This window comes from Anolis sagrei, chromosome 8, assembly GCF_037176765.1.
Source record: "Anolis sagrei isolate rAnoSag1 chromosome 8, rAnoSag1.mat, whole genome shotgun sequence".
In the NCBI taxonomy this organism is placed as follows: Eukaryota; Metazoa; Chordata; class Lepidosauria; order Squamata; family Dactyloidae; genus Anolis; species Anolis sagrei.
In genome coordinates this window covers 32,766,327-32,786,326 of record NC_090028.1, presented here as the reverse complement: position 1 = coordinate 32,786,326, position 20,000 = coordinate 32,766,327, and the positions used below count along the sequence as shown (strand labels likewise).

Sequence of the window (20,000 nt, the reverse complement as noted above, 5' to 3'; positions counted from 1 at the left end):
AAGGAAGGAAGGAAGGAAGGAAGGAAGGAAGGAAGGAAGGAGGTGAATTACAGAAATATGTAGTGGGGAGGGAAAGAAAGAAAGAAAGAAAGAAAGAAGAAGGAAGGAAGGAAGGAAAGGAGGGAGGAAGGAAGGAGGTGAATAACAGAGGGATGAACTGGGGAGGGGAAGGAAGGAAGGAAGGAAGGAAGGAAGGAAGTGAATAACAGTGGGATGAAGTGAGGAGGGAAAGGAAGAAAGGAAAGAAGGAAGGAGGTAAATAACAGAGGGATGAAGTGAGGAGGGAAACAAAGGAAGGAAGGAAGGAGGTAAATAACAGAGGGATGAAGTGAGGAGGGAAACAAAGGAAGGAAGGAAGGAGGTCAATAACAGAGGGATGAAGTGAGGAGGGAAAGAAAGGAAGGAAGGAGGTAAATAACAGAGGGATGAAGTGAGGAGGGAAACAAAGGAAGGAAGGAAGGAGGTCAATAACAGAGGGATGAAGTGAGGAGGGAAAGAAAGGAAGGAAGGAGGTAAATAACAGAGGGATGAAGTGAGGAGGGAAAGAAAGGAAGGAAGGAGGTCAATAACAGAGGGATGAAGTGAGGAGGGAAACAAAGGAAGGAAGGAAGGAGGTAAATAACAGAGGGATGAAGTGAGGAGGGAAACAAAGGAAGGAAGGAAGGAGGTCAATAACAGAGGGATGAAGTGAGGAGGGAAAGAAAAGAAAGAAGGAAGGAGGTAAATAACAGAGGGATGTAGTGGGGAGGGAAAGAAAGAAAAAGAAGGGAAGAAAGAAAGAAAGGAGGTGAATTACAGAGAGATGTAGTGGGAAGGGAAAGAAAGAAAGAAGAAAGAAAGAAAGGAGGTGAATAACAGAGGGATTAACTGGGGAGGAAAAGAAAGGAAGGAAGGAAGGAAGGAAGGTCTTCCGTCAAGTAGGCATGAGAAAATAGGAGTTCAACTGAGTTCTGGAAAACAGTAAAAAGGCGAGATGAAGTCCTCCCCGCCCTTGCCTAGAAAACAGAGTGTAGCTTTGGGTGCCACTGTCACTTCTCTGGCTTGAGGCCCCGCCCCCTAACCCTTGGCCACGCCCCCTCCAGCCCCGAGGGAGACCCGTTTCCGCCCCCACCTCCTCTGCCTCATTAAGAAGATAGACGTGGGTCCCAGCCAATCGGAGCCGCCGCTGATGGGACTAAGCCCGCCTTGCTCTTTATTGGCGGGTTAGGAAGGGGAAAAGAAAGAAAAAAAAGTTTGCCATAATTATCCTGGGAATGTGTGAAGCTTGGAGGGGGAAAAAGGAGGAAGGAAGGAAGGAAGAAAGGAAGGAAGAAAGAAGGTCTTTTCAACACCTTGATGGATGGAGAGGAAGAGAGGGAGGAAAGGAGCCAAGGTGGATCCTATTAAGAAGTCACGTGACCCCAGAACTACAGCTCCCAGCATCCCCAAAGTTGGAAGTTACTTTTCCCAATGTAGAGGTGGCAAATTGAAGTCCAAGAAGAGACTTAGAAACTAGACCTGGCGAAGATATTCCCGATCTTCTTTTTGTTATTTTTAGTAATAATAATCACAGTTCAAAAAGAGCATTTAATTTGTAATAATAATAATAATAATAATTTTAATAATAATTAAAATGTAATTATTATTATTATTATTATTACAATTGTTAAAAAATAAATGCTCTTTTAAACTGATTATTATTTTAAAAATATTAATTATTATAAATTAAATGCTCTTTTAACTGATTGTATAAAATCCCAAAATATTATTAAAGTATATTATTATTAATAATAATAATCAATTAAATGCTCTTTTAACTGATTGCTTAAAATCGCAAAATATTATTTAAATTATTATTGATCATGATAATAATCAATTAAATGCTCTTTTAAATTAATTTTAAAATCTCATAATAATAATAATAATAATAATTTGATAAATAATAATCAATTAAATTGTCTTTTAAATTAATTTTAAAATCTCATAATAATAATAATTTGGTAAATAATAATAATCAATTAAATGGTCTTTTAAATTAATTTTAAAAATCTGATAGTAAAATCTAATAGTAATAGTAAAATCTAATAATAATAATAATAATAATAATAATTCGGGAAATAATAATAATAAATTAAATGTTCTTTTAAATTAATGTTTAAAATCTGATAATAATAATAATATTTTGGTTAATAATAATAATACTAATAAATTCAATGCTCTTCTAAATTAATATTTAAAATTCCATAATAATAATAATAATAATTTGGGAAATAATAATACATTAAATGATCTTTTAGCCAAATTATTATTATTATTAAATTAAATGCTCTTTTTAAACTGTTTTTAAAATCCCAAAATATAATAATAAATTATATGACCTTTTACATTGATTTTGGAAATCCCAAAATATTATTATTATTATTATTATTAAATTAAATTAAATGCTCTTTTAAAGTGTTTTTAAAGTTCCAAAATATAGTAATAATAATAATAATAATAATAATAATAAATTAAATGATCTTTTACACTGATTTTTAAAATCCCAAAATATTATTATTATTATTAAATTAAATGCTCTTTTAAAACTGTTTTTAAAGTTCCAAAATATAATAATAATAATAACAATAATAATAATAAATTAAATGATCTTTTACACTGATTTTTAAAATCCCAAAATATTATTATTATTATTATTATTATTATTATTAAATTAAATGCTCTTTTTGAACTGAATTTTTTCAATCCCCAAAGAGGTGGTGAAAAAGCCAAAACACAGCTCGAAGTGCCTCCTTTTACTGAGGAAGGAAAAGCTGCACCTCTCTCTTCCAGTGTGGAATGAATGCGGCTTGATACCGCATTGCATGCGATGGGATTCTGGGAGGTGTAGTCCTCTCCTCGGCCCTCCACCCCAAGAGCTCCAGAGCCGAAGCCTTCTTTCCTTCCTTTCCTAAGGCTTTCCCCTTCTTTCCTTTCTTTCAGAGAGGAGAGAGAGAAAGAACCCGGCTCATTGCGGCTTCTGCCTGTGTGAATGCGCCTTGAAGGCTTCAATGGATCTCATAAGGAGTTCCATTGAAACAGAGCCGACAGCATTCCTTGCCGGTCTCCCCTCCAAGCACCGACCAAGGCTGGCCCTGCTTAGCATCCCAAACTCCACAATTCCTGCTTTGCTTTTGATTCTTTAGGCTTTAGGAGGGAATTTCCATTGAAAGCCTGCAACTCTTTGAGTCGCTTTAAGCAACCCGCCTTCTCCTCCGACACAAAACTTGGGTATTAATATGTATCTTCCTTGCCTTTTAGCAAAACTGCAGATTATCCTTACATATTAACAATATCTTTGGATGATAACCATGATCATTGAAGGGGGAATTATTATTATTATTAGGATGGGAGAGATCAAACTGTTTGCTGAAACAGCATGCCAACGCAGGCACACATGCATATTTTAAATAGTTCCATTTTAGTAGACATATTTACATTCTTTAAGATACATTTTAAAATAATGTATTTTCTAAAATGCCTTGGGAAGAGAAGTGTTTGGAAGACCGAGTTTTGTTTTTTTCTCCGGATTTTGGACTGTATTGCATTTGGGACTCCATTCATTTATGATGAAGTACACACACACACACACACACACACACACACATATATATGAATATGATGAAGATCATGTCTATCTATCTGAATATGATGGTCATATATATGTGAATAATAAGAAGTCATATATATCTGAATATGATAGTATATATCTATATATATCTAAATATATAGCTATATATCTATATGTATGAATATGATGAAGATCATATATATCTATCTATCTGAATATGATGAAGTCATATATATCTGAATATGATGGTATATATCTATATCTATATATCTAAATATATATCTATCTATATATATGTATGAATATGATGAAGATCATATCTATCTATGTATCTATCTATCTGAATATGATGGTCATATATATATGAATAATATGAAGTCATATATATCTGAATATGATGGTTTATATCTATATATCTAAATATATATCTATATATAGAAATATGATGAAGATCAGATCTATCTATCTATCTGAATATGATGAAGTCATATATATCTGAATATGATGGTATATATCTATATCTCTAAATATATATCTATATCTATCTATATATATGTATGAATATGATGAAGATCATATCTATCTATCTGAATATGATGGTCATATATATGTGAATAATAAGAAGTCATATATATCTGAATATGATAGTATATATCTATATCTAAATATATATCTATATATCTATATATATGAATATGATGGAGATCATATCTATCTATCTGAATATGATGAAGTCATATATATCTGAATATGATGGTATATCTATCTATCTATCTATATCTGAATATATGAATATGATGAAGATCATATCTATCTATGCATCTATCTATCTAAATATGATGGTCATATATATATATATATATATATATGAATATGATGGTATATATCTATATCTATATATCTATCCATATATATATATAGATATAGATATCTGAATATATGAATATGATGAAGATCATATCTATCTATGTATCTATCTATCGAAATATGATGGTCATATATATATATATATATATATATATATATGAATATGATGGTATATATATGTGTGTGTGTGTGTGTGTGTATGACGGTCATATATATTTATGAACATGATGATGCCATACACAAACACACACACACACACACACACACACACACATATATGATGATCATATATATATATATATATATATACGAATATGATCATCACACACACACACATATATGATGAACGTCATATATATATATATGAATATGACAGTCATATATATCTATGAATATTATGAAAGTCATATATATATATATATATATATATATATAATATCGTAATCATGTATATACACATAAACATATATGCATATACATATATATGATGGTCATATATATTTCTGAATACGTTGAAGTCATATATATATATACATATATATATGGATATGATGGTCATATATATGAATATACATATACATCTATATGATGGTCAACTATATTTATGAATATGATAAAGTCATATATTGTGCTTTCTTTTCATGGGTTCAGCTCTGGAGATGGATATCCTTTAGTCTAAATTATATATATCAATTCGCAAGAAACAAAGGCAATTTAGGATCATTTCCTTCCCTCAACTCTGTGCTTGCAAAGAATTGTGGAAAATCTATTTTTATTTTTCATATATACGTCTGAATTTTTTTTAATAAAAACTATTTTTTAGAAAACAACTGTGGAAAATCCTTGCAAAAGGCCAGAAAAGTGCATGAAAAAGAGGGGTGTTTGTGAAGAGAGGGGATAATAGAATTCTAGAGTTAAGAGAGAGACCTCCCCCCAAGGTAGGAAGACACAATCAAAGCCCTCCCAAGAGATGCCCGTCCGGCCTCTGCACAACAACTTGGGAAACTGACGGGGAGGGGGAAGAGAGGGGATAATAGAAATATTGAGTTAAAAGACCCCCCCCCCCCAAAGGTAGGAAGACACAATCAAAGCCCTCCCAAGAGATGCCCGTCCAGCCTCTGCACAACAACTGAGGAGGAGGGGGAAGAGAGGGAATAATAGAATCCTAGAGTTAAGAGAGACCCCTCCCCCCATAAGATAGGAAGACACAATCAAAACCCTCCCATAAGATAGGAAGACACAATCAAAGCCCTCCCAATAGATGCCCGCCCAGCCTCTCCACAACAACTGACGGGGAGGGGGAGGAGAGGGAATAATAGAATCCTAGAGTTAAGAGAGACCCCCCCACACACACACAATGTAGGAAGACACAATCAAAGCCCTCCCAACAGATACCCGTCCAGCCGCAAGGTAGGAAGACACAATCAAAGCCCTCCCAAGAGATGTCCATTCAGCATCTGCTAAACAACTTGGGAAACTGTCTGGGAGGGAGAAGAGAGGGAATAATAGTTAAGAGAGACCCCCCTCCAAAGGTAGGAAGACACAATCAAATCCCTCCCAAGAGATGCCTGTCCAGCCTCTCCTCAACAACTTGGGAAACTGAAGGGGAGGGGGAAGAGAGGGAAATAATAGGATCCTAGAGTTAAGAGAGACACCCCCACCCCCCATAAGATAGGAAGACACAATCAAAGCCTTCCCAAGAGATGCCCGTCCAGCCTCTTCACAACAACTGAGGGGGAGGGGGAAGAGAGGGAGTAATAGAATCCTAAAGTTAAGAGAGACCCATCCATAAGATAGGAAGACACAATGAAAGCCCTCCCAACAGATACCCGTCCAGCCGCAGGGTAGGAAGACACAATCAAAGCCCTCCCAAGAGATGCACAACAACTTGGGAAACCGAGGGGGCCTTTTATTTATTTGTTTGAGGTGGAAAGGAATACATTCCCTTTAGGAGCCGGAGCCAAAAGTTGGTAAGAGTCAAAAGAAGGGCGGTGGGAGAGAAGAAAGCAATGCAAACTGTGGCCAACAGCTGGGAGAGGCCAAAAAGCGCGCGGGCGGGCGCGGCAACCCAAATGCGGGCGAGAGAGATTTCAAGGGGGCGGGACCTTTTGGTGCCCGAAGGCGGAGCGCCTCTGATTGGCGGCCGGGCTCTGGAGCGACAGGCGGGGCGGGCCAATGGGCGCGGGGTGGGTGAGAAAGCGAGCCGGTTTGAATAGAGCTGGGACGGGGCCCCCTCCCCTCTCCCTCTCCCTCCTGCGCCCTCCCCGCCTCTCCGGGTCTGATTAATCGCAATGCATTATTGATCATCGCAATTAGAGGGAGACACATGCGCAGGAGGGAGGGAAGGGAGGGAGGGGAAGAGCCAGGAGGGAGGGAGGGGAGGGAGGGAGGCAAAGCTCTCGATTTCCGTAATTTTGAGCCGATTTTTTTTTGGCAATTTTTTATTCTGCCTCAGCTGATGTTTGCGCCAGCATGTCGCGGAGGAAACAAGCGAAGCCGCAGCATTTCCAATCCCAGCCCGAGCTGGCCTCGAGGGCGCAGCGCCATGGTAAGAGCCCGCCTGCTCTCTTCTCTCTTTCTCTCTCTTTCCCCATCCCTCTCTCTCTCTCTTCCCCCCCACGACCCCTCACTCTTTCCCCACTCTAAGCCAAAGGGAAATAGAAGGAACTTACCTTGAGGAGGAGGAAGAGGAGGGGAGGGGAGCCCAGAGAAGGGGGAAAGAAAGAAAGAGAGAGAGAGAGAAAGAGAAGACTGGAAAAGAAGTGGATCAGCTGGACTTTTGGAAGGGGAAAGAGGGGAAAAGGAGGAGGGAGAGAAGGAGGGAAAGAAGGAAGGAAGGAAGGAAGGAAGGAAAGAGAAAAGGCTGAAAGAAGAGGAGAAGTGGATCAGCTGGAGTTTTTGAAAGGGAAAGAGGAAAAGGAAGAGGGAGAGAAGGAGCGGACACTGAGAAAGAGGGAAAGAAGGAAGGAAAGGAGAAAAGGAAGGAAGGAAAGAAGGAAGGAAGGAAAGAGAGAAAGAGAGAAGGCTGAAGAGGAGAAGGGAAATAGAAGGAACTTACCTTGAGGAGGAAGAGGAGGAGGGGAGGGAAGGAGAGCCCAGAGAAGGGGGGAAGAAAGAAAGAGAGAAAAAGGGAGAGGGAGAGAAGGAACCCAAAAGAGAGAAAGAGGGAAAGAAGGAAGGAAAGGAGAAAAGGAAGGAAGGAAAGAAGGAAAGAAAGAAAGAGTGGAAAAGAATAGAAGTGGATCAGCTGGAGTTTTTGAAAGGGAAAGACAGGAAAAGGAAGAGGGAGAGAAGGAGGGAAAGAAAGAAAGAGAAGGCTGAAAGAAGAGGAGAAGTGGATCAGCTGGAGTTTTGGAAAGAGAAAGAGAGGAAAAGGAAGAGGGAGAAAATGAGCCCAACAGAGAGAAAGAGGGAAAGAAGGAAGAAAAGGAGGAAAGAAGGAAGGAAAGAGAGAGAGAAGGCTGAAAGAAGAGGAGAAGTGGATCAGCTGGAGTTTTGGAAAGGGAAAGAGAGGAAAAGGAAGGAGAGAAGGAAGGAAAGAAAGAAACAAGGAAGGAAAGGAGGAAGAATGGAAAGAAGGAAGGAAAGAAAAAGGAAGGAAAGAAGGAAGGAATGACAGAAAAAGGGAAGAACGGAATGAAAGAAAGAAGGAAGGAAGGAAAGAAAAAAGAAGGAAATAAGAAAAGAAAGGAGGAACGGAGGGGAAGGAAGGTAAGAAAGAAGGAAAGAAGCAAGGAATGAAAGAAAAAGGAAGGAAGGAATGAAAGAAAGAAAGGAGGGAAGGAAGGGAGGAAAGAAGGAAGGAGGGAAAGAAAAGAAGGAAGGAAAGAAAGAAAGAAAGAAAGAGAAAATGCTGGAGAAGGAAGCCAAGCCGGTCAGCTGGACTATTGGGGAGACGCTTCCCTTGCTCGGGCTCGTTCTCTACAATCCGGATCTAATCCTGAAAACCACCCCCCCCTCTTTTTTTTTTTGCCTGGATCTCTGTCGAGGAGCCGCGCCCCCTCCTTCCCTCCCCTCCCTTCCCACTCAGGTGGGGGGTTTGCGCGTGGAAACCGAGCTCTTTCCCGACCCACCACCACCACCCTTCAAACTCTCCTCCGAGTTACTTTCCGGCCTCTCTTGTGCTGCCTCGGCGACCGGGAAGCAAAAAGAGAGAGCTTGCACTCGAAGTTTTCCGACTTTTTCCCCACTTCCTTTTCCCTTCAAATTTGATTTCAGAGAGGAAAAGAGGGAGAAGGAAGGGAAGAGGGAAAGAAGGAAGGAAGGAAAGAATGGAGAAAGGAAGGAAGTGAGAAGGAAAGAATTGAGGAAGGGAAGGGAAGAAGAGAGGAAAGAAAGAAAGAAGGACAGAAAGAAAGAGAGACGGAAGGAAGGGAAGAAGGAAAGGGGAGAAAAGAGGACAGAAGGAAGGAAAGAAGAGAAAGGAAGGGAAGACGGAAGGACGGAAAGCAAGGAGGACAGAAGGAAAGAAAGGAAGGAGTTAGGAAGGAAGTGAGACAGAAGAAGGAAGAGAAAGGGAAAGAGGAAGAAAGGGAAGAAGGGAGGAAAGAAAGTTTAGAAGGAAGGAAAGGGAGGCGAAAGGAAGGAAAGGAAAAAGGTAGTGAGAAGCAGGAAGGGAAGAGAAAGGAAGAAAGGGAAGAAGTGGGGAAAGAAAGCAGGAAGGAAAGAAAGTTCAGAAGGAAGGAAAGAGGTGAAAGGAAGGAAGAGAAGAAGGAAGGAAGGAAAGGAAGGAAGAAGGAAAGAGTCAGGAAGGGAGGGAAGGAAGGGAAGAAGGAAAGAGAAAGGAAGGAAGAAGGGAGGAAGGAAGGAAGGGAAAAAAGAAAGGAGTTCAGAAGGAAGAAAAGAGAGAAGGAAGGAAGGGAAGAAGGAAGTGAGAAGGAAAAAAGAGAAGGAAGAAGGAAAGAGTTGGGGAAGGAAGGGAAGAGAAGAAGGAAAGAGAAAGGAGTGAAGTGAAGAAGGAAGGAAAGAGAGGAGAAAGCAAGGAAAGAAGGAAGGAAGGTGGAAAAAAAGGAGGAAAGAAAAGTAAGAAATGAAGCGAGTTGTGGGAAAGATGCGTGTTGGGCCTTTAGGAGGGGAAGAGGAGATGGGTTCCCCGGCTGAAATCCGAAGCGAAATCCATTTGTCGTTTCGGCTCCTGTCCCTTCTTTCCTTCTTTCTCTTTTTCCTTCCCTCTGTCTTCTTTCCAGTTTCTGGGCTTCTCTTCTTCAGTCTCCGTGAGTTCTAAATAGGGTTGGAAAAGGGAGTTGGGGAAAAGAGAGCCCCGCTGCCTGGAGAGCTGTGCCTGCGAATCCGGATTATTAAATCGCGACTGGGGAAGGATGCGGGGGGGGGGGGGGTTAGGGGTTGAGTTGAGCGAATGAAGGGAGGGGACGACCTCTTTTTTTGGGAGGGGGGGGGCAGAGCGATGCGTGTGCCTTGAACCCCGAATCCCAGGGAGGAAGAAGAAGAAGGAACAGCAGCAGCTCCAGAAAGGAAAGGAAGGCCATCTTATTTGGCTTCTTATTTAGGGGGGAGAAGGTTTTTGTGTTGCTGTTTGAGGGGGGGGGGGGATGAGGCAGAAGATGAGGCTCCCCCTCTACACTCAAGAGATTTGGGGAAAGGAGGGAAAGCAAGCCACTCAGGAGGAAGGAGAGAAAAGGACCTCCAAAAAGTCCCCGCAAGGATGCTCAGGTAAACTCTTCTGGGGAGAAGGAGGCATCCCAGGAAGGTTTCTCCTCCTGCCTCTTCTCTTTCCTTGCTCCCTTCTGGGTCCGTCCACACTGTAGGGCTCATCCAGTTCGACTCCAGGCCTGGGAGGTGTAGTTTCACCTCTCTCCGGCCTCCTTTGCGCCCAGCCGCAACCCTCAGGATGCTCTTCTAGCATTGCGCCCTGGGCAACTCAAAGCGCATTCACGGAGTCTGCAAAGTACAGTGTGGATCCTCTTTGGGCTCTTCTTTTCCTTTGCAACATTGCGGGACAACAGAGTTTTGGGACGGAGGGTTTGGCAGGAAAGGACGGGGAAGCAAAAGTTTGTCGGGATAGAGAAGCTGGAGTCAGGACCTTTGGAGAGTGTTTGGTGGAAAGGAGAAGAAAGGAAAGGAAAGAAAGAAGGAAAGGAATGGAGCAGAAAGGAAAGGAGAGGAAAGGGAAGGAGAGGGAAGGAAAAGAAAGGAGAAGGAAGAAGAAGGAAGGAAAAGAGAGGAAAGGAAAAGAAAGAGAGAAGGAAAAAAAGAAAAGGGAAGGAAAGTAAAGGAGAGGGAAGGAAAAGAAAGGAAAGAGAGAAGGAAAAGAAAGGAGAGGGAAGGAAAGGGAAGGAAAAGAAAGGAGAAGGAAGGAAAGAGGGAAGGAAAGGAGAAGGGAGGAGAAGGAAAGAAAGAGAGAAGGAAAAGGAAGAAGAGGGAAGGAAAGGAAAAGAAAAGAAAGAGAAGGAAAAGAAAGGAGAAGGAAAGAGAGAGAGAAGGAAAAGAAAGGAGAGGGAAGGGAAGGAATGGAGAGGGAAGGAAAAAAAGAAAGGAGAAGGAAGGAAAGGGAGAAGGAAAAGGAATGGAAACGAAAGGAGAAGGAAGGAAAGGGAGAAGGAAAAGAAAGGAGAGGGAATGAAAGGAGAAGGAAGGAAAGAGGGGAGAAAAGGAAAGTAAAGGGAAGGGAAGGAAAAGAAAGGGAAGGAACCGAAGGATGCCCTCCCTTTAGCTTTAGGCAAAGGTGGCTCAACTTTGAGACTTTCTTTTTGGACCAATGTGCCTTTTGCCTTGGAGAAGGCTTTCCTAGCCACCTTCTTATGAGAGTTGGGGGTGACTTAACAATGGCCACCTTCTTAGGCCCCAAATTGCTCTGAGAGATGGCTCTCACATCTCTCTAACCTTCCCTATCTGAATTAGACTCCCCAGCCCAACCAAAATAGACCATAATGTTGGGAGGGGGTGCCTTCATTTGGAGGCATCATGATTCCATATTTGGACCAAGAAGAGATCTATGGCTCTGTTGAAAGGATGAATAAGGGAAGGCAGAAAATAAATGTTTATGTTTGGAATCTGCACTGAGGCTCTCTGGGGAGATAGGGCAGAATATAAATAAAGATTATTATTGTTGTTGTTGTTCTTAGTCGTATTAGTAGTATTATTAGTATTATTAACCGTGTCCGTTTTAAGGCTATCACCCAGAAATCTCAAAATGCTCCAAAAGTTGCCTTGAGAGTGTGGCAACTTTGGAGAGCTGTTGTTGTGATTGATTCTTAAGTTTCTTTGCACTCCATTGCTTGGGCACTCACTTTCGTTTCATGCACAACATTATTATGTTTGAGATGACTTCCAAGTGATGTCTCTGAAGACTTTTCAATTGTATATAAATGGGTTTCGCTTCTGAGATTATCTTGCTCACATATGTTGTGTTTGAGATGACTTCCAAGTGATGTCTCCGACTCTACAAGTATACATATATAGAAGAGTTTAGCCTCCGAGATTATTTTGCTCACATTTTTGTATTTGAGGTGACTTCCAAGTGATGTCTCCAACTCTCCAACTATACATAAATAGAAGAGTTTCGCCTTCAAAATCATTTTGCTCACATTATTGTGTTTGAGGTGACTTCCAAGTGATGTCTCCAACTCTCCTAAATAGAAGAGTTTCGCCTCCAAGATTATTTTGCTCACATTATTGTGTTTGAGGTGACTTCCAAGTGATGTCTCCAACTCTCCAGCAATACATAAATAGAAGAGTTTAGCCTCCGAGATTATTTTGCTCACATTATTGTGTTTGAGGTGACTTCCAAGTGATGTCTCCAACTATACATAAATAGAAGACTTTCGCCTCTAAGACTATTTTGCTCACATTGTTGTGTTTGAGGTGGCTTCCAAGTGACGTCTCCAACTCTCCAAATATACATAAATGGAAGAGTTTAGCCTCTGAGATTATTTTGCCCACATTATTGTGTTTGAGGTGACTTCCAAGTGATGTCTCCGACTCTCCAACTATACATACATGGAAGGCTTTTGCCTCCGAGATTACCTTCCTTCTGTAGATCCTCAAATCTCCATCTCTAAAGCCCTGCTTGGTGCCAAGCCTTTTGGAGCAGGGAGAATCATATTGGAGGATGAACTGCATGGGTTCCTCTTCCAAGGGCCATTTCTCTCCTTCGCCCTCACTCTTGTTTTGCAAGGAAATGGTCCCAGCTCAGCCAACAAAGGGTCAACTGGCCCACCAGCCCTTGCCCTCCCCCAAACTGAGAGGTAAGTTTGAGGGCACCGAAAGCCTTTGATTTGGCCTTTTCATGCCAGCTTTGCGCCTCTCCTCCTTTCATCTTCATCAGCATTGTAAATGTAGCCCCCAACATCCTTTTGTGTACATCAAATACGCTTTCCGAAATAAGAAAACGACTTTTCTACTTTTCAAGGACTGTATATTTTCATATACAGCCACCGAGAGATGCGTTTTCCTTTGAGCAGCTCATTTGGCTGCCCAACTTTTCAAAGTTTCTGTTCCAAGCTTTTCTTTCAGCTCTTTCTATATTATACAAAGATATTACCTATATATTATTCATATATATAATATGTGTATAATTATTAATAAATAATAATTAATAAATATATTATTAATATATTACAAATATTATTTGGAGATGTCTAGAGAGAGAGAGGAAAAAAGATTATCTTGAAACTTTGTGTCTGTGCCTGTCCTTTCCAACCAATTGATTAACATTCCCATGTTGCTATTTGTTCCTATGCTTAAAATGTCAGGAAGACAATTGAATGCAATTTGCCTTTTTGTTTTTTGTGAGGCTGCAGTTCTCTCCACTGGGATGTTAACACACACAAAAATTTTGTGGCTTTTATTGAGTCCAAAGGATATATTTTCTTGTGGGAGAGAAACTTCTGCTTTTAACTACTTGAGGGAATCTGGTATTCTTTTACTTTCTCCTTTTTGGTTGTTGCTTCCACAATGAAGCAAAGCTTCTTTTTCATTTGCCAAGCCCAAAACTGAGCTGCATCCCTATTCCATCCTGTTAGTCTTCAAATCCATTTTCCCCCCATGGGCATCTCTCATCCCAAAAAAAGCTAAGCAAACAAAATAATTTTTACTGGGTTGTTGAGAGTTTTCCAGGCTGTATGGCCATGTTTCAGAAGCATTCTCTCCTGATGTTTCACCTGCATCTGTGGCAGGCATCCTTAGAGATTGTGAGGTGTATTGGAAACTAGGAAAACGGGGTTTATATATCTGTTGAATAATGTCCAGGGTAGGAGAAGAACTTGTGTCTGCTTGAGGTAGGTGTGAATGTTTCATTTGGCCACCTTCATTAGCATTTAATGGCCTAGCAGTTTCAAGTTCTGGCTTCTTACTGCCTTTGTTGGGGGGTGATTAGCTGGCCCTGATTGTTTCTTGTCTGGAATTCCCCTGTTTTTGAGTGTTGCTCTTTATTAACTGTTATGATTTTAGAGTTTTTTTAAAAAAGTACTGCTAGATACCTGAATATTTTATCTTGAGATTTTGCTCCTCTTCTGTCAACTGGATGTATTGGAAAGAATACAAGATTGCATCAAAACACCAGGCTCTGAATACAATGCACGGTTCAGTTGTGTTTCTTTCAAAGCACCAAACTGTTTTTTTTCCTTTTGCTGTTTCATTGTTTCCTTGCAATTTTCAAGGAATCATTTCCAAAATGCTCTTTTTCTCCTCTGTTGTGTTTTGTGTAATGCATTTCGCTTATAACTCACTCTCTTCCATGCTTGAACAATAACTTGGACTAAGTTGCCCGGAGGCCATGTTTTTGTCAAAGTGTTAACAGGATTGAGTATGTTGTAATAATATTGGTATACAATGAACCTGCCGGCACCCTCCATCAGGACGGCTCCGCTTCTGGTGTGATTTATATTTTGGAAACTTTTATATGCGTTCGAATTGTGAACAACCTGTAAGTCAGAGAGAGAGAAAGAGAGTGTGAGAAAGAGACTGTCAAGATGAGATTAAGGGAAGACAATTAAATACTCCTGAAACTTCTGTGTTTCCTATCACTCTTCATTTAGCCATAGGAATATAAGGTATAATTCCTTGCAAGCCATTTCCCGTTTTGGGGCAAGGTTATGCGGTGATTTATTTGTTGTGTTTTGTTTTTGCCTGCTAATCGGTTTACAAAGATTGGGTTTATCAGATTTCTTGGCCTGCAGTGGAGTCTTTTATGCCTGAGCCCTTTGCCTAATGAGAGTTTACACAGTGTGTCTTTTCTTCTGAAGGTTTTGCTCATGCTTGTCTTCTGACTTTATCCTCTGCTCCTGATTCCCAAAATAATAATAATAATATGGGAATTGGCTTTGCGTTGGAAGTGATACAGTCTTTGCCATAAAGCACATTCAACAAGTTGCTGACTGCTAGCAAGAGAATGTACCTCCAGACTGTAAAACTATGCCTTGGAATTGAGAATGCTCATCCGATGCTCATTTACCTAAGAATAAACCAAGTGAATGCAATGGGAATTACTTTTTGAGCGTGCACAAGAGTATGATTTTTGCTCCAAATTGAGAGTTTCCTCGAATCCTAGCTGGGTGTGCCTTTTCGTTGGCGCTTATTTGAGGTTAATGGTCTAATCTTAGCACAGGAACATATTTTTGGAGCAGAGCTATTCGCGCTGTGGAAAAGATTGTGGCAGAAAACGGTGGTTTTCGGAGAGCTTAAGGTGCAAAGGATCCAGTTTTTGATACAGGAAAAAGAAATTCCATTGAGATTTCATGTTCGAATGGAAATATCTCCCTGACCACACACTCCAGATATTTCTACAGGTCTGATCTATAGAAATATTGGATATTTGCATGCTTGCTTTTGCCGGCTTGCAGCATCATCTAATAATTTAGGAGTATGAAATAATTGGAGGCTTTTGATTCTCTAAGTAAACCTGTTTTGGAAGAAGTTGTATATTATGTGATCTCACGAATCTTACTCAACTATTCAATCATCTCATAGTAAATATTATACTGTATCAACGTGTGTTCAGATATTTCTCCAGGTCTGATCTATAGAAATATTGGATATTTGCATGCTTGCTTTTGCTGGCTTGCAGCAACATCTAATAATTTAGGAATATGGTATGAAATAATTTGAGGTTTTTGACTAATCAAACCTGTTTTGGAAGAAGTTGTACATTATGTGATCTCACAAATCTTACTCAACCATCCAATCGTCTCATTGTAAATATTATACTGTATCAACATGTGTCCAGATATTTCTACAGGTCTGATCTATAGAAATATTGATCATCTGGATCCTTGCTTTTGCTGGCTTGCAGCATCATCTGATAATTTAGGAGTATGGTATGAAATAATTGGAGGTTTTTGACTCTCTAATCAAACCTGTTTTGGAAGAAGTTGTACATTATGTGATCTCACGAATCTTACTTAAACATCCAATCATCTCATAGTGAATATTATATCAATATTTGTCCAGATATTTCTACAGGTCTGATCTATAGAAATATTGGATATTTACATGCTTGCTTTTGCAGGCTTGCAGCTTCATCTGATAACTTAGGAGTAAGACCTTTAAGAGTCTGTGACACTTTTACCTGGCAATAAATCTCATTGAAACAAATGGCATTTGCTCGCACATAAATATGTTTAAGACAGGTTTGCCCCCAAATTGCAGTGAGGCACTTGATATGAAATAATTGGAGGTTTTTTACTCTAAGTAAACGTCTTTTGGAAGAAGTTGTACATTATGTGATCTCATGAATCTTACTTAACCTTCCAATCATCTCATAGTAAATATTATATCAATGTGTGTCCAGATATTTCTACAGGTCAGATCTATAGAAATATTGGATGTTTGCATACTTGCTTTTGCCGGCTTGCAGCTGCATCTGATAATTTAGGAGTCAGTCCTTTAAGAGGCTTTGACACTTTTCCCTGGAAATAAATCTCATTGAAACAAGTGGGATTTGCTCACACGTAAACATGTTTAAGACTGGTTTGCAGTGAGGCACTTGATATGAAATAATTTGAGGTTTTTTTTATTTTCTAAGTAAACCTGTTTTGGAAGAAATTGTACATTGTGTGATCTCATGAATCTTACTTAACCATCCAACCATCTCATAGTAAATATTATATCAACATGCATCCAGATATTTCTACAGGTCTGATCTATAGAAATATTTGATATTTGCATGCTTCCTTTTGCTGGCTTGCAGCTTCATCTGAGAACTTAGGAGTAAGACCTTTAAGAGTCTGCGACACTTTTACCTGGCAATAAATCTCATTGAGACAAATGGGATTTGCTCGCACGTAAATACGTTTAGGACAGTTTTGCTCCCAAATTGCAGTGAGGCACTTGATATGAAATAATTGGAGGTTTTTGACTCTCTAAGTAAACATCTTTTGGAAGAAGTTGTACATTGTGTGATTTCATGAATTTTACCTAACCATTGAATCATATTATATCAACATGTGTCCAGATGTTTCTACAGGTCGGATCTATAGAAATATTGGGTATTTGCATGCTTGCTTTTGCCGGCTTGCAGCTGCATCTGATAATTTAGGAGTACGTCCATTAAGAGGCTGTGACACTTTCCCCTGGAAATAAATCTCATTGAAACAAGTGAGATTTGCTCACACGTAAACATGCTTAAGATTGGTTTGCCCCCAAATTGCAGTGAGGCAATTGATATGAAATAATTGGAGGTTTTTGACTCTCGAAGTAAACCTGCTTTGGAAGACGTTGTACATTATGTGATCTCCCAAATGTTACCTAACCATTTGATAATTTCATAGTATATATTATATTATATTATTGTATTTATTCATATCCTGCTTTCCTCTCCTAAAGGGGACTCCAAGCACCAACAAAATTGAGGATCACGAAAACTTGTTTTCAAATGTGTGTGTTGGATTTTATAGGAATTTTAGCATTTTAAATCCAGAATTTGGTCCATCAACTTACTTTGGAACTTTTCTTTTGTAATATGTAACAATACAATAACTATATAATATATACTATGAAGTTAAGTAAAATTTGGGTGCCGCACATAATGTACAGCTTCTTCCAGAACAGGTTTACTCAAAGAGTATAAAACCTCAAATTATTTCTTGGGAAGTAAAGAGCAAAATAAAGTTCCAAACTTCTGATAAAGACTTGCTCCCAATTCAATATTTGCTTCCTTTGCTAATATTCCTTTCAAAGGAGCATAGGTTTCTCTTCTTAGGTGTCAAAAACTAAGTCACCGTAGCAGAACTCTTCGGGCTGGAAGAGAAGTAGATTGAAAAATGAGGCGGAAAAGGGGAATTCATTTTGGATAATTGCATGAGGGCCTTGTCCAAACACAAAACCGACTACCACCATTGGAGAGGGAAAAGTCAGAAGGTGTAAACAGAACATGCTCCTTCCTGGGTCAAACAGCCAAGGAAGTTTGGCCAAGTTGGCGCAAGGGAAAACTCAAGTGTTTGGATGTTTTAACCTTTGCCAAACTCCTTCCAGCCAAAGGTGACAAGAGTTCAGATCACAATATGCGGCTCAATCTCGTGGCGGTGACCCCCAAGCAGAGCCTTGCAGGAAGCGGATGGTTTGTTTTCCTTGTACCTTATCAGCTGGGCTGCTTTGGCTCACCCTTATTCCCTGGTCACCCACCCACCCCTTCGGAGGCCAGACCCCCAAAGCCGAGACTGACAGCCAGTTGCTACAATCCCTTCTCCCCCCTTCTTTCTTTCTTTTTTTCTTTCCTTCTTTCTTTCTTTCCTTCCCTCCCTCCCTCCGCCTCCAAACAACAGGGATTTGGTGTCTTGTTCCTTTGCCAATGTTTACGCAGGCAAAGTTTAGATATTGCTTTGCTTCCCCTCTTGGGCTTGTCAAGGGGAACAATGAGAGCGGCCTCCACTTTTTGGGGTGGAGAAAGCTTGGGACAGGAACCCCACCTAGTGTTCATTTCCATCATCCCTAGGAAAGACTGTCAAGTCGTGAATTCAAACTTAACAGTTCGGTAGGTTTGCCTCCCTTTTGAAACAGCAATGTGCTGTTTGCCATAGCCTTATTTATATTATTGAACTGCATCATGAGACAGCAACAACAATATTTATTACGGTCCAGTAAAACCAACAGTCATTATATTTAAATATTAAATAAATATTTATCATGGGTATTTAAATTCCAGTTGGACAATTCATTTGGGAAAGATTTTGGATCGTACACAGTGGGAGTTTATTTTATTTTATTTTTTTGCTTGCTTTTCCTGGAGGAAATAAAACTTGATCAGCGTATTGGGAAGAGCTTGCCTCACAACCTATCATTTCCCCCCTTAATCTCAACTAGTGTTTAAATAGGAATGCAGCTGGTCATTTTCAGAAGTATAATTTTGCTTTGTGCATATGTGTGTGTGTGTGTGTGTGTGTGTGCAAGAAAGAGAGACTATGTCTGGTCTAAATGGGCAAAATATATCTATTTATAATGGAAATGATAACTTGGAAGTAGTGTCTATAGCAATCCATGAAAATCCGGAGACTATCATTGAACAGTGGGAAAACCAAAGTATAATTTTGCTTTGTGTATATGTGTGTGTGTGTGTGCAAAAGAAAGAGAGGCTATGTCTGGTCTAAATGGGCAAATCTATCTATTTATCATCGAAATGATAACTCGGGAGTCGTGTCTATAGCAATCCATGAAAATCCGGAGACTATTATTGAGCAGTTGGAAAACCAAAGTATAATTCTGCTTTGTGCATATGTGTGTGTGCAAAAGAAAGAGAGGCTATGTCTGGTCTCAATGGGCAAATCTATGTATTTATAATGGAAACAATAACTTTGGGAGTTGTGTCTATAGCAATCCATGAAAATCCGGAAACTATTATTGAGCAATGGGAAAACCAAAGTATAATTTTGCTTTGTGCATATATGTGTGCGTGTGTGTGTGTGTGCAAAAGAAAGAGAGACTATGTCTGGTCTCAATGGGAAAAGCTATCTATTTATAATGGAAACGATAACTCGGGAGTTGTGTCTATAGCAATCCATGAAAATCCAGAGATTATTATTGAGCAGTGAGAAAACAAAGTATAATTTCGCTTTGTGTATATGAGTGTGTGCAAAAGAAAGAAAGGATATGTCTGGTCTCAATGGGCAAATCTATCTGTTTATAATGGAAACGATAACTTGGGAGTCGTGTCTATAGCAATCCATGAACATCCGGAAACTATTATTGAGCAATAGGAAAACCAATGTATAATTTTGCTTTGTGTATATATATATATATGTATGTGTGTGTGTGTGTGCAAAAGAAAGAGAGGCTATGTCTGGTCTCAATGGGCAAATCTATCAATTTATCATGGAAACAAAAACTTGGGAGTCGTGTCTATAGCAATCCATGAAAATCTGGAGACTATTATTGAGCAGTGGGAAAACCAAAGTATAATTTTGCTTTGTGTATATATATGTGTGTGGGTGGGTGTGGGTGTGCAAAAGAAAGAGAGGCTATGTCTGGTCTCAATGGGCAAATCTATCTATTTATAATGGAAACGATAACTTGGGAGTCGTGTCAATAGCAATCCATGAAAATCCGGAGACTATTATTGAGCAGTGGGAAAACCAAAGTATAATTTTGCTTTTTGTAT

The 20,000-nt window shown here is 39.7% G+C and overlaps 2 protein-coding genes across 4 annotated transcripts in view; one reads left to right on the top strand and one right to left on the bottom strand.

Moving 5' to 3' along the window:
* The window catches only part of LOC137097577 (uncharacterized), a 26,205-nt gene extending 16,266 nt beyond the window's left edge, over positions 1-9,939 (bottom strand). Inside the window, exons 1-2 of the mRNA XM_067471160.1 lie at positions 9,862-9,939; positions 7,126-8,387 (exon numbers count right to left, since the gene is read on the bottom strand). Of these exons, the coding sequence (XP_067327261.1) occupies positions 7,221-8,387; positions 9,862-9,939 (1,245 nt within the window). The 3' untranslated portion in view covers positions 7,126-7,220. The remainder of the gene's footprint in view (positions 1-7,125; positions 8,388-9,861) is intronic.
* The window catches only part of SALL1 (spalt like transcription factor 1), a 34,854-nt gene continuing 21,694 nt past the window's right edge, over positions 6,841-20,000 (top strand). Inside the window, exon 1 of one of the 3 annotated variants that reach the window (XM_060788488.2) lies at positions 6,841-7,001. In XM_060788488.2, coding sequence (XP_060644471.2) covers positions 6,926-7,001 — 76 coding nt within the window. In that variant the 5' untranslated portion in view covers positions 6,841-6,925. Of the gene's footprint in view, positions 7,002-9,844; positions 10,124-12,057; positions 12,658-20,000 lie in introns of those variants that run through there. The other 2 variants (XM_060788487.2, XM_060788486.2) reach the window with 2 other exon arrangements.